The sequence below is a fragment of the Aspergillus aculeatus genome, assembly GCF_001890905.1.
Source record: "Aspergillus aculeatus ATCC 16872 unplaced genomic scaffold ASPACscaffold_4, whole genome shotgun sequence".
Classification (NCBI taxonomy): domain Eukaryota; kingdom Fungi; phylum Ascomycota; class Eurotiomycetes; order Eurotiales; family Aspergillaceae; genus Aspergillus; species Aspergillus aculeatus.
The window spans coordinates 980,204-997,407 of NW_017962979.1; the positions used below are offsets into that span (position 1 = coordinate 980,204).

Here is a 17,204-nt window from a genome sequence, read left to right on the forward strand (position 1 = left end):
CTTCTTATACTACTAGCCAGATAGGTTTACCATAAACATACCTTTCAATACAATGATTGGGCATTCTTGTGCATCACTTTACCCTTGCCTACAGATATAGAATGCCACAACATTGCCAATACTAACCCTGACGCCAATTGGAGAATTCCGTTGTGTGAGCTAGTAATGAAACACTGGAAAGTCTAATTCATATAAAGTCTAGATGTCCCAGAGACAGCATTCATTTGATCATGATCTCATCACACCCCACCATTCAAGCCCTCTTCACATCCCCCACCGCAACAGCAGCCTCAACATCGACCATCTCCCCTCCTCCCGGACTGGACCCCCCCGACCCCACCTCCCCGCTGTACTTCCGCCTCCTCAGCCCCGCCAACGACACACTGCCCCCATCGACCAGGTACATATACCAGTAATAAGTCCCTGGAACGCATATGGTCAGCACAACCCACGTCTCTCCATTCCTTCCCACCATGCACCCAAAGAAGAAAACCCACCAGCGAAAAATCCACCACCGAGTATGTTCCCAATCAAGGTGGGGATAATCCCCTTCCAGATATACAGCCCCACCGAGAGGCCCGGGGCCTCCAACCAGATCCCCAGCGGGATGAAGGTCATATTCGCGACAACGTGGTCGAAGCCCATGGACACGAAGGCGAAGATCGGCCACCAGATGCCGATGATCTTGGACGCGAGGTCGCGGCCCTGCAACCCGAAGAAACAGGCGAGGGAGACGAGCCAGTTGCAGCCGATGCCGCGGAGGAGGATTTCGTGGAAGGACGGGGTGAGTTGCTTCTTGGTGGCGTAGTCGATGGCTTCGGATTTGTAGGGGTCGGCGGTGAAGATGCCTCCGTCTGGGGTGAAAATTAATATTCAGGTCAAAGGTTGGGGGAGGAAGAAAAGGACGCACAGCCGAAGATGACGGCGACGACGAAGAGAGAGCCGCACAGGTTGCCCCAGAAGGTGACGAACCAGTGGAGGAGCATTTTCCACCAGGGGAGTTGGCGTTGGAGGGCGGCGACGGTTGTGAACTGCCAGACCTGGGGGTTAGATTTCATGCAGCCACATCTCCAAGAGGGGGATCGAGAAATACCATGAAAGAACCGGTGCAGAGGTCAGCCCCGGTTAGGATGATCATGCACAGACCGTAGGGAAAGACCAAGGCGCTGATGGTGCGGAGCAGCCCGGGTGCATTCTCCGTGAACCACGGCGAGGAATTGGTGCTCAAGGAGGTTCCGCAGGCGAAGGCGAGCAGAGAGCCCGCCGATACAGCGCTGAAGAAGACCTTGTCCAGACGCATGTGGCCCTTGGTGGCGCCGGTGCGGGCAATGAGCTCGACCACCTCGGCCGGGGAGAACGAATCCAGGCTGATGGAGGACATGGTGAGTGGGAGGGAATTGAGGGAAGCACACTGAATTGGAAGGCAGGGACGAGCAGCGAGACCGGGTATATGTATGCAGTATTATTGTGGGTGTGAGCCCTTGGTATGCGACCGGTCGGCAAATTCCAGGCCAGACCCCCACAGCAGTCAGCATTATGGACCTCTCTGCGGATACGAGCAAGACCGATGCAACGAATGGGCAGTGGGATGAGTGGTTAGATCGTCGGGGAAGCCTCTCGGCTAGGAATAAGGTTCGGATCCGGGCATGCAGATCAGAGATAAGTCTCGCAATCCGACAACTCACAACGCTGAAGCTTATCTAGTCTGATGGGGGGGTCCTCCGCGGAAAGACGGAAAGGCCATATTCTTGGCCTAGTTACCCCAACACAGTCCCCCTCATAGGCCCATTTCGGTAGCGAGGGGGCTAGTCGAGGACCTAACGGGAAACTAGTGATATATAAGCAAAGGCTTGCTGTACCAAGCTGTATTGAGCGGGTACTCCGGGGAATCTTAGGTTGCTTGGTTGCTTGGTTGCTATTGAGTCAGATCTGCACTCTCCACACAACCTGCTGAGCGCCCATCCAGACCGCTCTTTTTACACCTACTATGCAGAGGTTTGTTGATGTTTTCACTGTTTTGCTTGAAACGTGGCTGAGGTATATATTTTCATGCAAATTTCACTCTAGCACATACGACCACAGGGTGTGGAAAACAGGGCTTCCCGTCCGCTCAGCCGTGCTTAAGCCACACGCCGGGAGGTTAGTAGTTGGGTGGGTGACCACCAGCGAATCCCTTCTGTTGTATGTTTTTTTGCTCTCATATCCTTTTCTTTTTCTCTCCATCCCAGTTCTTGATCCGATTTCGAGTAGTCATGTAACTTAGTATGGCTTATTGCGACTTGGTGCCAGAGACTGTGTCGCAGCTCCACCCGCAGCCTCTGCATTGCCTCCTGGTGTAGCGAGAGCTCCCGCAGCGCCCACAGGAGCACCAGCGTGGGCGCTGGAAAGCCACGCGTGGTATTCTCGAGGCCGAGCCCGAGACATCACACCATGTCCAGGGCGTAGCTTTGGAGGTAGAGGTGGAGGTCGTCGCCCGTGCCCGTCTGCAGAAGGGCTTGGACGTGGCGCCACGCGATCGCCACGAGCTTCGGGTGGAACCCTTCCAGGGGCCGGCGGTGGTGAAACCCACGAAGCATATCCGCATGCCACTGCCAGGCAATCTCCCTATCGGCGGTAATCAGGGCATTGCGCATGATGCGCGTGCCGGTGCCAAAGGGGCCTTGGGGTCTGGCTTCCACACTGGCTGATGGAGTCGGCATTCTGGACGAACAGCCGCCGGATCATGACCGGATCACGAAGGTAGACGACAGGCAGGGCCCCGATCAGGGCCCATAAGATCCCTTCCTCAGCCGCGCCGTCGAACAGGGCCCCCATGGAGGTGAGGTAGAAATCTTGGGACCATCGCTCCGACAAGAGCCCAGGGTCGGAAAGCAGGAGACGTACGGGACATCGGGCAGAGGGTTGACCCAGCTGCCAAAGAGGGAGTGGAGCGCAGCAGGAAGCGTCGATAGCATTGTCTTTGCGGCGAATGCGAAAATGTTAAGAGAGCAGGCAAGACGGAACTGCAATCAAACCGGGTTTATCAACCTGTGATCCAGCCGGAGAAGCGAGGAGGGGAGGGTAATGTGCGAGGCATTGTATCTGTGCAACTCTCTATCTTGTTTATTCCCGATTCAAAAGTTCTGTGTAGAGTCGGCCTGGAGCATAATAACTTGAAATTTGAAAGCGATTACCGGCTCTTTGCCCGGTGTCAAACCACCTGAACAGGATGAACTTGCATCATGGATTGCATTAGTGGATAGGGTCTCGTTGGAGTTGATTGTCTGTTGTCCGTTGTTTGTATCCGATGGACCGCACTTTGGCACTTTGGCAGCTGCAGGTGGGCCACGGTCAGCCCTTCCTTAGCTTTCTCTAGCCTTGATTCAAGACTGGACTACAGTAACTTCAACGGCGTTTGTACAACTGAGCGGCTGTTTACGGAATCACGTGAGACTGACATTTATGATCATCATCAAGCTCAATCCGTTCCCGCAATTCTGTCCTCTGCTCAGCTCATCGTTCACCCACTCACTCCGCATCTTCCTTGCCCCGCAATCAACAATGGTGCGTTCCAAACTCATGTGGACAGGGCTCTTAGTCGCCTCTCTTCTATCAGTTACCATGACCTGGCGGGTCTCGAACAACCGCACGGTGACCACCGCAATCCCCGCGTCAGCCAACCCGGATACCATCCGCCAGCTGCTCCAAGATCAACCTCTCTTCATCAAATTAAATCCGGTGGTCACTGGCCTGAGCCTCGCGCCCACCGCATCCGAGCGGTACGAGGACGAGTGGCTCCAGACTCCAGCGAAGGCGGGAACCCGAACCCCGCCAATCCAAACATACCTCCTCAGCCAGGCAATCACGGTTATGCCCGGCGCAGGCGGATGGGGACAAAAGCATATCCACTTCGAGACCTGGCTACGAGATACCCCGACCGGAGTCAAGACCCGGGCGGATGCCCCCTTTGGCGTGTCGGTGGCGAGCCATTGGGCTGTTGAGCCTACCGCGTTGTTGTCCGACTCACAAGGTCCACAAGGTAAGAAAGGAAGAGAATGGAGAAGCAACCAAGTTCGGACACTGACGCGGAGACTAGAATGGCGGCTCACGGTGCAAAGAAGAATTACATGTGTATGGTGGATGATGCCGTTTGTGGCCTACACATACGACGAGGTCCATGCCAGCGTCATTCGGGATTTGATTGAGCTTGCCAGCTGATGGATTGGCCGGTCACCCATGTGGTGCCTGTGGATGGAGCTCGTGCAGAATCATAAATATCTTTCTCGCGACGGTCACCTTGGATGGTGCGTTGAACACAACGTAGGCGGTATACCCGGGTGAATATAGAGGTGGTGTGTGGCTGTATATGCCCAACATGAACCTCAGGTTTGTGCGCAGAACTGAATTGAGAAACTAAGCGCTCTTCCGTTTTGAGTACTATGGTCGAATCCATCATCAGGTAGAATATAACCTATGTCTGAGACAGACAAACTATGGCTGTGCAGGATGGGCGCAATACCCCTCGCCAGAGTATACAGCCGTCCAGCATACCCCAAAACCCCAGGATTTAATTCCCCAGTACTGCCTGGTCCGCGCGACCCACTCCTCAACCGAGATCGCAGGCTCGGTTCCCACCTGAATATTGCCTTCACCGACCCTCTCCCGTCGGGCCGGATCATATGCGGGGACGTACAGCATTTCATGGTCCGGCGCACAGACATCACACAGCTCCAGTGTCCCCTGGCGCAACCGCTCCAAGCAAGCTCGGTCGAATTGGACATCCTGGCATTCTTTGCAGACATAGAAGTCGTTTGCGTACGTCCAGGTGGTCCCGCACTTCCCATCACACCGGGCCAGAAGAGGGCCCTCAAGCTTCTTGTTCTCGACATGATTGTCTCCTGTTGCGCCGTAGTGGAACTTGGGGACAATCATCGACCAGGCCGCGAGGGCCTCGTCGTCCAAGTCCAAGAACATGAAGTGGAACGCGAGGCGGAAATATCCGTCCGGATCGTTCAGCGGGTCCGTGTCCGAGAGGATGTCAAGGCCGATCTTGACGTGGGCGCGCAGCACGGCTTGGGCTTTCCCCAAGTCGCCCCGCAGGGCATGATATCGGGCGAGCAGCCGCGCGGGATACTGTTTGTCGGCCCAGGTGTGGTACTCCGCGGTGCTCAGCTCCGCGAGTTGCTCCAATTTGGTCAGCCAGAGGGCTTCCGTGCGTTCAGATCGCTGCTGCTGCTGCTGCTGCTGCCGCGCTTCGTGAAAGTAGGCGAGTGGGAGCCTCCGTCTCACCGCATAGTAGACGTGTTCCAGGGGGTTTGTATGTTCCATTTGCCAGAGACGTTCCCACTCTTCGATGGCATTCATCCTGCTCGCAACATCCTGGTTGGAGTGTTCGTAGCGCAGAAGCGCATGGTAGTACATGAGAGTTCCCTGGCGGCCCTGCTGAACCTCCGCCCACTCTTCGTCACCCGCCGCTTTGGCCTTGACACACTGATCTGCCGCATGGGCGATTGACATGCGATAGTGATTGCAGGCCATACCAAAGGTTTCGATATTCTTCCGCACCAAAGTGAAGAGGATGTCGTGGAAGTCCTTCTCGTCGCTGAGTAAGCAATATGCCCTGGTGAGCTGGTTGAGTGGCGGAAAGTCACTTGGAGTATCCTCCATAGACTGTAGGAACTGCAGCAGACGGCTGTATTGGGCCCCCTTGCGGCATATCCGCATGATTTCGAGAACGGGACGGTAGCTGTTGGAGTAGTCCTGCATCAGAGCCTCGTACATGGCAAATGCCCGGTCCGGTTGGCCACTGGCATTGTACCACCAAGCCAGCTGCTGCCGCATAGAAGCAAGGAACCAGACGGGCTCGTCAGGAGAACCTTCGGGAATGTGGTTCAGCTCAGCCAGACCTTTAGCTGCCTCCAACGTCTGTATGGCCGATGCAAAGTCCTGATTGTCGGAGTATGCTTCTGCAAGGCGCCACTGCATATTCCAATCGCCCGGTGTAAGGGAAATCGCGAGCTTGTATTGCTCGATTGCCTCGTCAAACTTTCTGTAGGCGTGCAATGTCATCGCAAGAATGAAGATGGCCTTGCTTTTTGGAACCTCTGGCTTTACTTGCTGTCTGCCCCAGTCGACCGCGGCAAAAATTCGGGAGATCTCCAGCTCCCAAATCTGCGAATCGTCGGTCACGCGATGCACCTGTGGATTCTTTCGATGTTCGACCTACATAACATAGACCCAATCCAATGATTAGCATTCTGGAAGAACCGAGTGAATTCTAGAGAGCGAAGTGTACCTTACTGAAGTACCCATATACATTGGGAAAGACGGAGTATATATCCTTGAGATCCTCGATGTGGAGCAGCCACTCCGCTGTCCAATGCCGTGCAATATGTTCCAACAGGTCCGCATCAGGTTCCGACTTAGTAGTCAGACTTCTTACCCAGTCTTTCTGCGTTTCGGAGAGCCCTTTGATGATGGCAGATTCCTGTAGCCATTTGACCACGACCTCCGAGTATGAGTCTGTGTAGATCCAAGCCAATCGTAACTGGGCGTCATAGTAACCGGCACGTCTCCACCAGCGCTGGATAGTCTGAGGATCCTGGAACAGCTTCACTAACGGGGGCCCTAGAGCCAGCTTATCTTGAACTTCGACCAGCGAAGGATCCAATTGGGTTAGATGGTGGGCGAAATGATTCATTGCATATCCCAGCAGGGGTCCCAGGCCACTTGATAGGTCTGAGTTGATCACCTTCAGACAAGTGCTGAGCATTCGTAGATGTGCCGTATCCTCTGCGTCAATCCCGATCGGTGCGGCCGTCTTCCCCTTCAGCAGCTGGCCAAAATACTGCTCGAAGCCAAGCTTCCGGAAGAGGTCGGGGTCGCAGACCGACTCCAGGAACCGACGGACAATGCGGATTTCGCCTTCTGTGGCCTGCCCGGAAAGACTCGATGCTGGCTCGTGAAGGATGGCCATCTTCTGAGCCCTGGCTCCCGCTCGATCGCGGAGGAACTGCTTGACGGCGTCCGACGCGAATACCACCCGCGAGTACGGGGGAAAATCTTTCCTCACATCGCCGCGCGCCACGCCCACGACCGAGATGAGAGCGGAGTAGTGGTCAGTGATGATCATCCACAGCGGTTTTAGCGAGCGCTCCCCGTTCTTTAGAAGCAGCACGGTTTCCAGCTGGGCGAGCAGCACCGGGTCGGGAGCGTACATCATCCAGGTGAGAATCTCGTTCAGATCGGTGATATCGTTTTCGCGGAGAGTCTCGTTTAATCGTGCTATTTTCCTCGCGAAGGTGTCCTCGCGGTTGCTGCTGCCCGAGCGTGACAGAATGGCTCGAATGTCGCTTGGGCGCTGCTGGACGCCGACCTCGTCCAACAGCAACCCGGCATTAATGAAGTCGCCGTGCGCCTTTGCCGTCAGGGCTTCCATCACCTGGCTCCGAAGGGCGCGACTGTCCTCCGATGAGCCGGCTAGATTCTCCAGCCGGTCGATGCGGTTCTCTATGAATTGGTGCAGGTCCGCACTGTTCTTGAGCGCCAAATCGATGACTGGAACCACTTCGTGCCCAAGCTGGTCCTTGAACCTGCCGACCGCGTCATCCTGTCCAGAGAGGAGAATCCGGAGCCTGAGTCGCCCCAAGGTTGCAGACTCATTTTGCAAGTGCGCGAGGAGGTAAACAAACTGTTTGAGCTGCTCGCGGTTGACTTGTTCAAGACCATCCAAGAGAAGGAAAAAGGTCGAGTCGGTCCTGTACGACTTGGCAAATAGTTGATTCCACAGCATTCCCACGTCCGCGGCAGCACTGGCGGTTTGGGTGGAAACCAGCTCCTTGCGGTAAACCGGATCAGTATTCGCGATTTGCCATGCAAGCACTTTCAGAGCCCGGATCAGCGATCCAGCAGTCCCCCTCTCCTGGTCACAGAAACAGTAGGCAACTGAAGTACGCCTTGAATCATCCGCTATCGGGGAGTGGCTCTCCTGTAAGTTCTTGATCGCACTTGTGAAAAGCAACGACTTCCCGTATCCCTCCCCTCCTGCGATCCCTAGTATTGACATCGATGGGTTTTCCATTTGTGCCCACGAGGTATAGAAGGGATCTGCTGCGAGCCACTCGCCACTTCCAGCGACCCTCTTATCCAGGAGTCGCCGGAACCTGGACTGATTCGCCCGCCAGCTTTCGCTCGGCTTGTCGAGCGTCCTGTCCAGATCCTCCAATTCCTTCTTCGTCTGATGATCTGTATTTCGTTTCTTTTCCAAATCGAGAATTTCGGTCACGGTGACATTGATCTTCTTGGTTCCCTCCTTGGCTTCGAGGATGCCCCTCTCGCTAATCTTCTGCGATTCAAACCCCAGAGTAGCCCGCATCTGGGATTCTCGCTCGACCAGGCTCTCCAACCGAGCCAGCTGCCCGCTGACGCCCTCATCTTCACCAAAGGCAAAAACCTTGATAGCGATCAGAACCTTGTGCCCCTTCAGCACCTTGATTGAGAGTGCACAAATATCCACGAAGCACAGCAGTTGGTCGTTGATGATCCTCCTCAGGGCAATGTCCACCGCATCCGGCGGCACACGCATGTAGATCTGGAGGCGGTCCAACATATCAGACACTTTCCGGAAGAGTTCCGCCAAACTGCTGAAAATCCGCTTATATTTGGCTCCGGTGTTGATCAGGTATGCGACCGCGTTGAAGCAAAGACTGCTGGGGGCGAAGACCTGCGTCATCACAAGTTCAGTTGCTTTGTCTCCTGGCGTGAGGTGGGTGGTAGTAGCCTGGGGCCCTTTACCATACTCGCGCCTTGTGCGGCAATGCCACCCAACAGTCCAACAAAGGTCAACGTCTTGTTCATCACGGTCTTGAGTTCTTGGTATTTGGCATTCTTTTCATTTGCCTCGTCTTGCTTGGCCCGGATCTGGTCCAGAACCTCTTCGATGGTGTATTTGGTGGGGGCGCTCTTGAGGTCGGCGTTGGTGGTCTGCATGAACGAGGTGCAGACCCGGTCCCATGCCTCCTGCAAGTTATATTCATCCTGCTCTGACTGTGGGGTCGTCATCGTGCCCGTTCTCTTTGCGACTGATGGAAGAGGCCAACTGTTCTCAGAATGATAAAGACAAAGTTCAGGCAAACGGCGAGAGTGTCGCACGCTCTGCTGGGCATAAGTTGCGGGTTATATTCAGTGCATCGCCCGTGTCGCTCTCCTTTTCTCGCAGCTGCGGCTGATGGAGATCTTATGACGCGCGTCCATTCTCATAGCAAATAACCAATTAAGCCTCTGGATTTCTGGATAGTTACATCGACTACTGCATGAGCGACTGTGATGACCGTGCTGATTTGACGTGGTCGTAGGAGAGAAGGCATAAGCGAGGTGGGCATAGGAAATTCCTACCGACGGGAAGGAAGTGGCGTGCGGATTCGCCCGACTGACAGCACCGACAGCACTTGTCATCCAACGCAGGGAGGAGTAAAGGAGGAAACAAGTCCTGAGGCCTAGAAGGAGACTCGAGTTAGACAAGTGGGAAAACACCAGATCTGCATAGCCACTTAGTATCTCCATGAGTGGCGGGCTGACTAGGTCAGCCAGGCCTCCGAGCCTCTGTCATAATAGCACTGCCAGTACGAAGTAGCCAGCGGTTGGCGGTGAAGTGATGTATGGATATACATGGATAGAGAATGAAGAAATAACAGACTCGATCAAATAAAAGTGAAGATCAAAATCAAGTGAATAGTTGGAACAACGGAGTGGGGTTGGAGCTCTTGGAGTCGAAGCTAAGCTTTGACGCTGAGCAATCTCACTATCGCGGAGAGACAACTTTCGTTTCGTCGCATGAGTGCTCTATCAGCCGGGATAAGCAAATGATAAAAGAGTATCTTTTACTCGTCGCCCTTTAAAATTTAATTTTTATATAAAAATATTTTAACAGAATCTAATAAAGATTCTGTTAAGCAATCATGCATGAGGGGTTTAGAGTGGGGCGGCTGAGCTCTAACCTGGGTGGAGGGTGTGGCCGTAGAAGAGGGTATTGAGGGTGCTGTCTGTGATGGCGAGTTGGCGAAGTACTATGTAGGCTGATACCATAGTGAATTGCCATCAGCTCCGCAAAGAGACTTTCTTTAATCACAGCTCGGAGGTTATTTTATGTGAAAAGAAAGCTGTGCTTAAGGACTATTGTCCAAAACAAAACGCTCCGCAAGAGTTCGACAACTCTTTCATTTCGCAGACCCCACTACAAGAGAACAAGAAGACAGACGCCAGTGCGATCTTAGAAAGAGAGCAGGCTCAACCAATTGTTAGCGACTGGACGTAGGGTCACATCAACCACTGAAACTCGAAAACTCAACAACAAGCTTGTGACTCAAGCTTCTCCCTTGCAAAGTGTATCGAGCCCTTCCATATCTCATTGAATCCGCCCTCACCCGTTGTGATGGGAGGAAGCCTCAGGTCAGGCTGGATAAGTTACCGTGAAGTTTGCCGATGGCTTCGCGGTCAGCCGGCTTTCACTGCTTCTTGCATTCGAAGACCGAGTCGCTCCGACTAAGGTAACATCCCCTTCTGCTTCCAATGTCGAAGCTGTAAAGAGAGTGACAGGTGCCGTTCTCCGTCATGGGGGGCAGACGTCGGTGAGGGGGCACAACTTCCTCTTTGGTAGTGGTTCTGTGATGTCGGGCATTTTCACCTCGCGATTGGATCCTTTCTGGTGAATTTGAAGTGCATAATCCGTCCTGTTTTGAAACCAATAACCAGACTATTCGAGCTGTACGTCCAGAAGGTTACTTCATGACCAAGGGGTAATCTGAGGAGGTTTTGGCCATGGCATGTTATCCACATGTAGTCCCTATCCAATCTGTACTTATGCCCCTGAGCTAATGCAGTAGCATTACTTGCAATTGTATCGATCTCAATGTCCTCATATCTTATGCCGCTGCTCAACGATCTCTGCAGTGGTAGGCAAGACGGTGTTTGGTCTTTGACCATCTTGACACATGCGCCGCTTTTTGCATCCCAGAGTCGAACCGTGCCCTCGGTTGACATTGACAAGACATGATTGCCATCGGAAACAAATTCGGCAATACGGATACCGTGATCATGGCCAATTGTTCTCAAGCAGTCACCAGTCATCGCATCCCAGATTTTAACCATCCTATCATCGGACCCGGAGGCAATTAGCCTATCGCCCTTTGCGGGTGAAACAGCAACTGAAGTGACTCGACCTTCATGACCGGGTAGCGTGTGGAGACAGATACTGCTACTTGCATCCCAGATTCTGACACTGTTGTCTTCTGATCCCGAGACGATGTGCTTTCCATCAGGTGAGAAGGCGTAAGACCGAGTCCAGTTATCAAAAGAGTCTCGTCGTAGTTTGTTTAAACACACTCCGGTGCCGAGATCCCAGATTATGACGTCTTGACGATGTGTCAATGTTACGACATGTCGATCGTTGGGGGAAATGACAATCCCTTCGATGCTGACCCACTCAACAAATCCTTCGATGCTGACCGACCCAACGCCTATCTCGCGGAGGCAAGCACCGCTCTTTACATCCCAGATCTTAATTCCGCTGCCATCTCCCCCTGATGCGAGAAATTGGTTGTTGTGAGAAAAAACGACCAATCTGATCAAGCCGAAATGTTCCAATGTATGAAGACATGTGCCGCTTACATCCCATATCCGAATGAGAGAATATGTTCCTGATGCGATCAACTTGGTATCATAGGAGACTGCGACTGACAGAGCAGCATCAAAATGATTGAAAGTATGAAGCAAGTCACCATGAGCTGCATCCCAAATCTTGACTTCTTTGTCATCTGAAGCCGACACGAAATGTTCACCATTAGGTGGGAAGAACACTGAATTGATTTTCTGAGTGTGATCGCCTGACTTGTGTTCACAAACACCGTTGCTTGTGTCCCAAATTCTGATGGTGTTATCAAATGACCCAGTAACAATGAGTCCGCTAGCAGCTGAAACGTCAATTGAAGAAACCTGGTGGGTGTGGCCAAATAGCGTGTAAAGACAAGCCCCACTGACTATATCCCAGATCTTAATGTTACGATTGTTTGAGCTGCAGATGATACGTTTTCCATCAGGAGTGAAAATAAGGGCCTCGGCAGAAGACCCCCCCCAATCGAGTCTCTTCAGACAGGTACCACTGGCTATGTCCCATAACGCGATGATTTCATCGGCTGCTAGCGTTGCGATGAGTTGGCTATTGGGTGAAAAGGTGACGGGGTTGCACCACACAGTACAATCATCTAGCAACTGAATACAAACACTGCGCTGAACATCCCAAATTGCTATGTCACCCGGTACGTCACCTGACGCAATGTAGCGACCATCGGGGGAATAAGCCACCGATTCTATTGTACCGCCACATTCATATAACGTATGCAGACAGACTCCAGTAAAGAAATCCCACATCTTAACGGTATGATCATCTGAACCCGAAATAATATAGTTACCACAAGGTGCGATAGCAACAGAATTGACTTTCCTGCTATGGCTCCTCAGCGTATGAAGGCAGTCACCGCTTATTGAATCCCAGATCTTGATTGTACAGTCATCTGAGCCAGATACGATATGCCTGCCATCAGGAGAAAAGGTCACTGAACAGACCGCCCCCTCATGACCCTTGAGCGTGTTGAGGCGGGCGCCATTATTTGCATCCCAGATTCTCAAAGTCGTGTCATCTGATCCAGAGACGATACGCTCACCGTCAGGGGAGAAGGCCACTGCCCGAACTCGATCACGATGGCCCTCTACCACTTGTAAGCAAGCTCCCCATTCGGCTTCTACCACTGGTTTGGCTATGATCCAGTCTGGCTCTTCGTTCTTGAAGTTGTTCCGTATGAGACTCAGCTCGGGACTGAATAAGATGGCCGATGAATAAGTCTGCAACGGATGGTCTGCAATCACGCCTTGACAATACAGCAGAAATCTGCGTGAATCGCGGACCAGTTTGAGCAGATCAGAGCCTGATGGCCGTCTCTTGAGTAGGGAAGTGAATCTCATGAGCGCAGCCGCACCCTTCGGGAGGCTCTTGAGAAGGCTTAGCGCCTCAAGCCAATGGAGGAAGTGTTTCCTCCAAAATGCTATGATTTTCTCATCACTAAGGCCGACTTTGCCGGGTTCACCCTCTGTTTCACACAAATGGTCAATCCAGTATATGCATGAATATCCAGAGGAAGTCAGCAAATCAGAGTGAGGTCTATAGTCTTCCGGTAGGTGAAAGCCCGGGCTGTCGAGATTGTCAATGTTCTTTTCAAGGAGATCCATGGTAGCGAGAGATCTGGTGACTATCGTCTGATGGCCATCCAAATGTCCATTGGGAAAAACCCTGGAATAAAACTTCGACTCCTTGTCGATGAGATAGTCCTTTGCGGACTGGTGAACAAAGGAGACTGTCTGATCGCTCTCTCTGATTGAGAGCAATCCACAGCGCAGGATGATCCGTTTGGTAATAGTAAGGGGTTTGAATGCTGCCAATTCTCTCATTTCGCCTAACCGAAGAGGTCGGTAGGCGACGGTTGCAGCCAACAGAGTTTGTTGACAGGACTCGAATATCCCCTTTGGACTGTTGATGATTTGTTCCATCATTCTATCGTACATCCCCTTCAGGGTAGATGGCATCCGACGGATAAACTCATTCACGCCATCAGCATCCACCTGAGACTCGTCAATCTGCTTGAACACCAGTGATACCCAGAGAAAAGTGCCATTGGCTCTTTCCTGTACTTCATCGGCAACTTCTTTCTGCAGATCCTTAAGCTCCGCAATAGCACCAGATCCTTCATGTGCGTAAGTGTCGCCGAACCGTTTGAAGAGATCCGCCAATTTGTGACTGATGTAGAGACTCAGCCCACTGTGAATGAGATCTTCCACATCTCTTTCAAGGTCGAGGACCTGTCCGTATTCATTCGTCCGGAGACTCCTTTCGATCTCAACACTGTGACGACTCGAGCCGAGCCACTTGACATGCGGCCATTTGGACACACTTTCATTGATCAGGCTTACGAGATGTTTCAGATCCTCAGGCTGGCACTCATCCAGAGCATCCACCACTAAGTGTACTCGATTCAATTTTGGATCTCTGATCATCTCAACGAAGATGGCCTTTAACGCCGTGGAGGTGTTGCTGCTCTCGAAAAGCTTTGACCCTTGTGTGTCATACACCTTGCGAAGATGAGCGATCAGCGCGCGATTCTGATAAAGGATTTGGTAAATCAACCCTCGAAGTACTCGCGCATTGGCATCTTTGGAAGTCTCCTGGCAGAAGAAGAATGAAAAGATGTTGTTGTCTTCCACTGATTGTGAAAGGTGATTGACAATACTCATCAACAGCATCGTCTTTCCCTTTCCAGGACCACCCTTGATCCACAATAGCCGAGTTGTCCCGCACTTTTGCCAGGTAGTGAACTGGGGATGATCCACGATCCAATGGCAGGATTCAGAAATGAGGGATTCTCTTTCCTCTTGGATCTTCATCATGTCCGTTGCGGGATCTGTAAGGAACAGATGTTGCAGGCACTTGTTGTCGTCATTTTCTTCTTGCATGTCCCTTTGCTGCAGGGCCTGTGCCAGAACATTCTTGCTAATCTCTTGCAGAAACCAAGACCCTTTCTTCTGATAGTCCAGCGTGTTTTGATCAAAATAGGACCTGAAGCCCTCGCGGACAATGGCCTCCTGGCTCTTCACGTTGTCTAGACTCCCATCCCAGTCGTCAAGTTGGACCATGTCGCGCAGAAAGACAACCAAGCGGTTCCGGTAATATGAGCAGACGCTCCTGAGCTGATACAAGAGCAGCGCTTTGTAAAGGCCCACAATTTGCGCCTTGAGTTCCCATCTCAACCCCTCGTAGAGCGCGGCATCCACGTCACTTTCACCCAGAAAGCGACTGGATAGCTCCCAGTACCAATTCATGCGGCTGCAAATGTATTCAAGCCCATTGCGGTTGGATTCTGTCTCTTTTGCAGGGTTGGAGAGGATCTGAAGGCTCAGGGAAATTCCCGACCATGCAAGACCAGCTTCTGGACATGCCTTCAAGGCCAATTTCATGATCTCATTCACTGCAAAGGCGACCTTCATCCCCTCTCCTACACTTTGTTTGACTTTTGCTTCCCTTTCCGTTCTGTCCAGCCCTTTCTGAACTATCCTTCTCATCTGCGCCCGTCTCATGCCCGCATCCTTCTGCTCGATCAGATCTTGCTAATCCACAGAGGTGGATGCTTCTGAAGAATGAAGCGTTACTAGTGGGCCATTTTTGGTGGGGATTCCGCGTTGAGTTCACGAGCCAGGATATTCTCGTAGGCTTTCAACAGTGAGGGCTGCTCGCTTTTGAGACTTTCGTACGATTCATCCCATAGTTGCTGGGGCTCGGTCGGAAACTCTCCCTTTTCTTCTGCGACCAGGTTGGACGTGGCAGAGGCAGTCAGCGACTCTACAGCCACAGCCGCCGGACTTCGTGTTCCAGAGCCCACAACGAGTGGCTCAGGGGCTGGAGAGTGAGAAGATCCATTTCCCTCGGCTGTGGAGTGGTTCTTGCTTCCTTTGTTGCGCCTCCACCACCGGGTTAAAGAATGGTGTTTTTCACCCGTCATGGTGAATATCGACGAAGCACTTGGGATGGTTGATGGCACATGTCGACGAGGGGAAATTCGAATCTAAAGCCAGTGACCCCTCTGGCTACTAACCTCTCCAGACGGGCGCCAAAAAATGACACCAGGAGTCACATGAGCCAGTAAGATGAGGGGCAAGAGAGCAAACCTATCACTTCCCCACTCGTGCGCTCTAGTTTCATGCAGAACACGTAGCAATCGGGTAGCCTCTCTACCCCTGCAGGGTATAGTGCCGCCCGCTTTCGCCTCCTGCTGACGGTTTAGCTACATGGTACAGATAGCTTTGGTCCGAAATCCGGTCGAGGAATACAGGAGGGGTTTGTGGAAGCGATTTCTGGAGTGGTGAAGAGCCTTGCATGGCAGTCTCACAACATGCGGCAAAATAGGCGGCTAGCAAGATATTTATGTAACATCAGAGCTACGATTGGTTTCATGAACAAATTATCTCTCCAAGCGTCTTCTTTTGCGATAGGGAGGGCTAGCAGGATCTACATAGCTTCTTGATAGGACTTGGAGACAGTCGACGCAGATTCACTTTGGACGCTCGAGTTCCGGTTTAGTCCGGACTCGGGGATTGCCGGACTAGTATCTCTTACTACAATTTAGCCCTCATTAAACATCCTAATTTCACCACTTCTTATCAAGAATTATCGAGCATTGTTAGTCTTACTGTGGTTGAATCTGTCTATCTTCGGTGTTGTTTGTACACCTGCAAAATACACTGCCTTCGAACAAGTTTTATCCATGTCTGAACAATCGATTATCTCACTAAGTTTTGAGGTCAGCCCTAAGGAGGAACCACTACACAAGACATGTACTCCTGGGTAGACTCCACACATCTCCCAAACGGCGCGTGCTGATTTGATGTGGTCGTAGGGGAGAAGGCATAAGCAAGGTGGGCATAGGAAATTCCTACCGACGGGAAGGAAGTGGCGTGCGTGCGGCTTGGCCCGCCTCACAGTACTTTTCCAACCAACGCAGGGAGGAGTAAAGGAGGATTAAAGCAGGTCCTGGGGCCTAGAAGGAGACTCGAGGTAGGCAACCCACCAGCAGATACGCATAGCCGTCCAGATGTGACCCGGGTGAGAGATTCCTTCCGCTATCTCCACGAGTGGCTGCCTGAACTACTAGGTAGGTTAGGTAGCCAGCGGTAGTATTGCCACTACAAAGTAGCCAACAGTTAGCGGTAGGGTGATGTAGCTTGGATATGTTGTATCGATATATGGAGAGAGAATGTGAGATAACAGACATGATCCAAAGAAAGTGAAAATGATTAGAATCATGGGGTGGAGGTTGAATGCTACTAGTAGTAGTTGGAGTCGAAGCTAAGCTTTGACGTTGAGTAATATCACTGACTGTAGAAGGAGAAATGAGATGTAACTTACCAAGGACTACTACTGGTACCTAGTACCTAGTATCGAGTAGCTACTAGGTTACCTAATCAGTAGTGGTTGGGCTTTTCTAGCTTGGAGCGCCGAGAGCCCACCGTTATGAATGGAATGAGGGGAGAAAGTCAGCAAGAGGCAATGTCATGTAATGAAAAAAATGGGATTGAAATTCAATGTCCAAAAACGATACGTCTTGCAAGACTCTGACAAAAATCCCGCG

The 17,204-nt window shown here is 52.1% G+C and overlaps 5 protein-coding genes across 5 annotated transcripts; 1 reads left to right on the forward strand and 4 right to left on the reverse strand.

Moving 5' to 3' along the window:
* Nucleotides 1–127: 127 nt before the first annotated feature.
* ASPACDRAFT_1854145 (formate/nitrite transporter family protein) lies at nt 128–1,402 on the reverse strand. Its single transcript, XM_020197361.1, has 4 exons — nt 1,094–1,402; nt 911–1,031; nt 498–854; nt 128–423 (listed from the first exon to the last, which is right to left on the reverse strand). Exons 1-4 carry the CDS (start codon nt 1,379–1,381, stop codon nt 254–256), a joined length of 936 nt encoding a protein of 311 aa, XP_020058493.1. The 5' UTR covers nt 1,382–1,402; the 3' UTR covers nt 128–253.
* Nucleotides 1,403–2,423: 1,021 nt separating this feature from the next.
* On the reverse strand, nt 2,424–3,122 carry ASPACDRAFT_1854146 (uncharacterized protein; the record flags this gene model as incomplete). Its single annotated transcript, XM_020197362.1, has 2 exons — nt 2,711–3,122; nt 2,424–2,679 (listed from the first exon to the last, which is right to left on the reverse strand). The coding sequence occupies exons 1-2, from the start codon at nt 2,812–2,814 to the stop codon at nt 2,424–2,426; spliced, it is 360 nt and encodes a 119-aa protein (XP_020058494.1). The 5' UTR covers nt 2,815–3,122.
* Nucleotides 3,123–3,455: 333 nt separating this feature from the next.
* Nucleotides 3,456–4,495, forward strand: ASPACDRAFT_1854147 (uncharacterized protein). Its single transcript, XM_020197363.1, has 2 exons — nt 3,456–4,018; nt 4,076–4,495. Exons 1-2 carry the CDS (start codon nt 3,541–3,543, stop codon nt 4,195–4,197), a joined length of 600 nt encoding a protein of 199 aa, XP_020058495.1. The 5' UTR covers nt 3,456–3,540; the 3' UTR covers nt 4,198–4,495.
* ASPACDRAFT_1886529 (uncharacterized protein) lies at nt 4,471–9,218 on the reverse strand (the record flags this gene model as incomplete). Its single annotated transcript, XM_020198427.1, has 3 exons — nt 8,773–9,218; nt 6,275–8,701; nt 4,471–6,201 (listed from the first exon to the last, which is right to left on the reverse strand). The coding sequence occupies exons 1-3, from the start codon at nt 9,037–9,039 to the stop codon at nt 4,471–4,473; spliced, it is 4,425 nt and encodes a 1,474-aa protein (XP_020058496.1). The 5' UTR covers nt 9,040–9,218.
* Nucleotides 9,219–10,656: 1,438 nt separating this feature from the next.
* ASPACDRAFT_50846 (uncharacterized protein) lies at nt 10,657–16,342 on the reverse strand (the record flags this gene model as incomplete). The annotated part of the gene is made up of 5 exons (XM_020202407.1): nt 10,657–10,842; nt 11,235–11,333; nt 11,644–15,074; nt 16,132–16,187; nt 16,317–16,342. 5 exons carry the CDS (start codon nt 16,340–16,342, stop codon nt 10,657–10,659), a joined length of 3,798 nt encoding a protein of 1,265 aa, XP_020058497.1.
* Nucleotides 16,343–17,204: the final 862 nt, after the last annotated feature.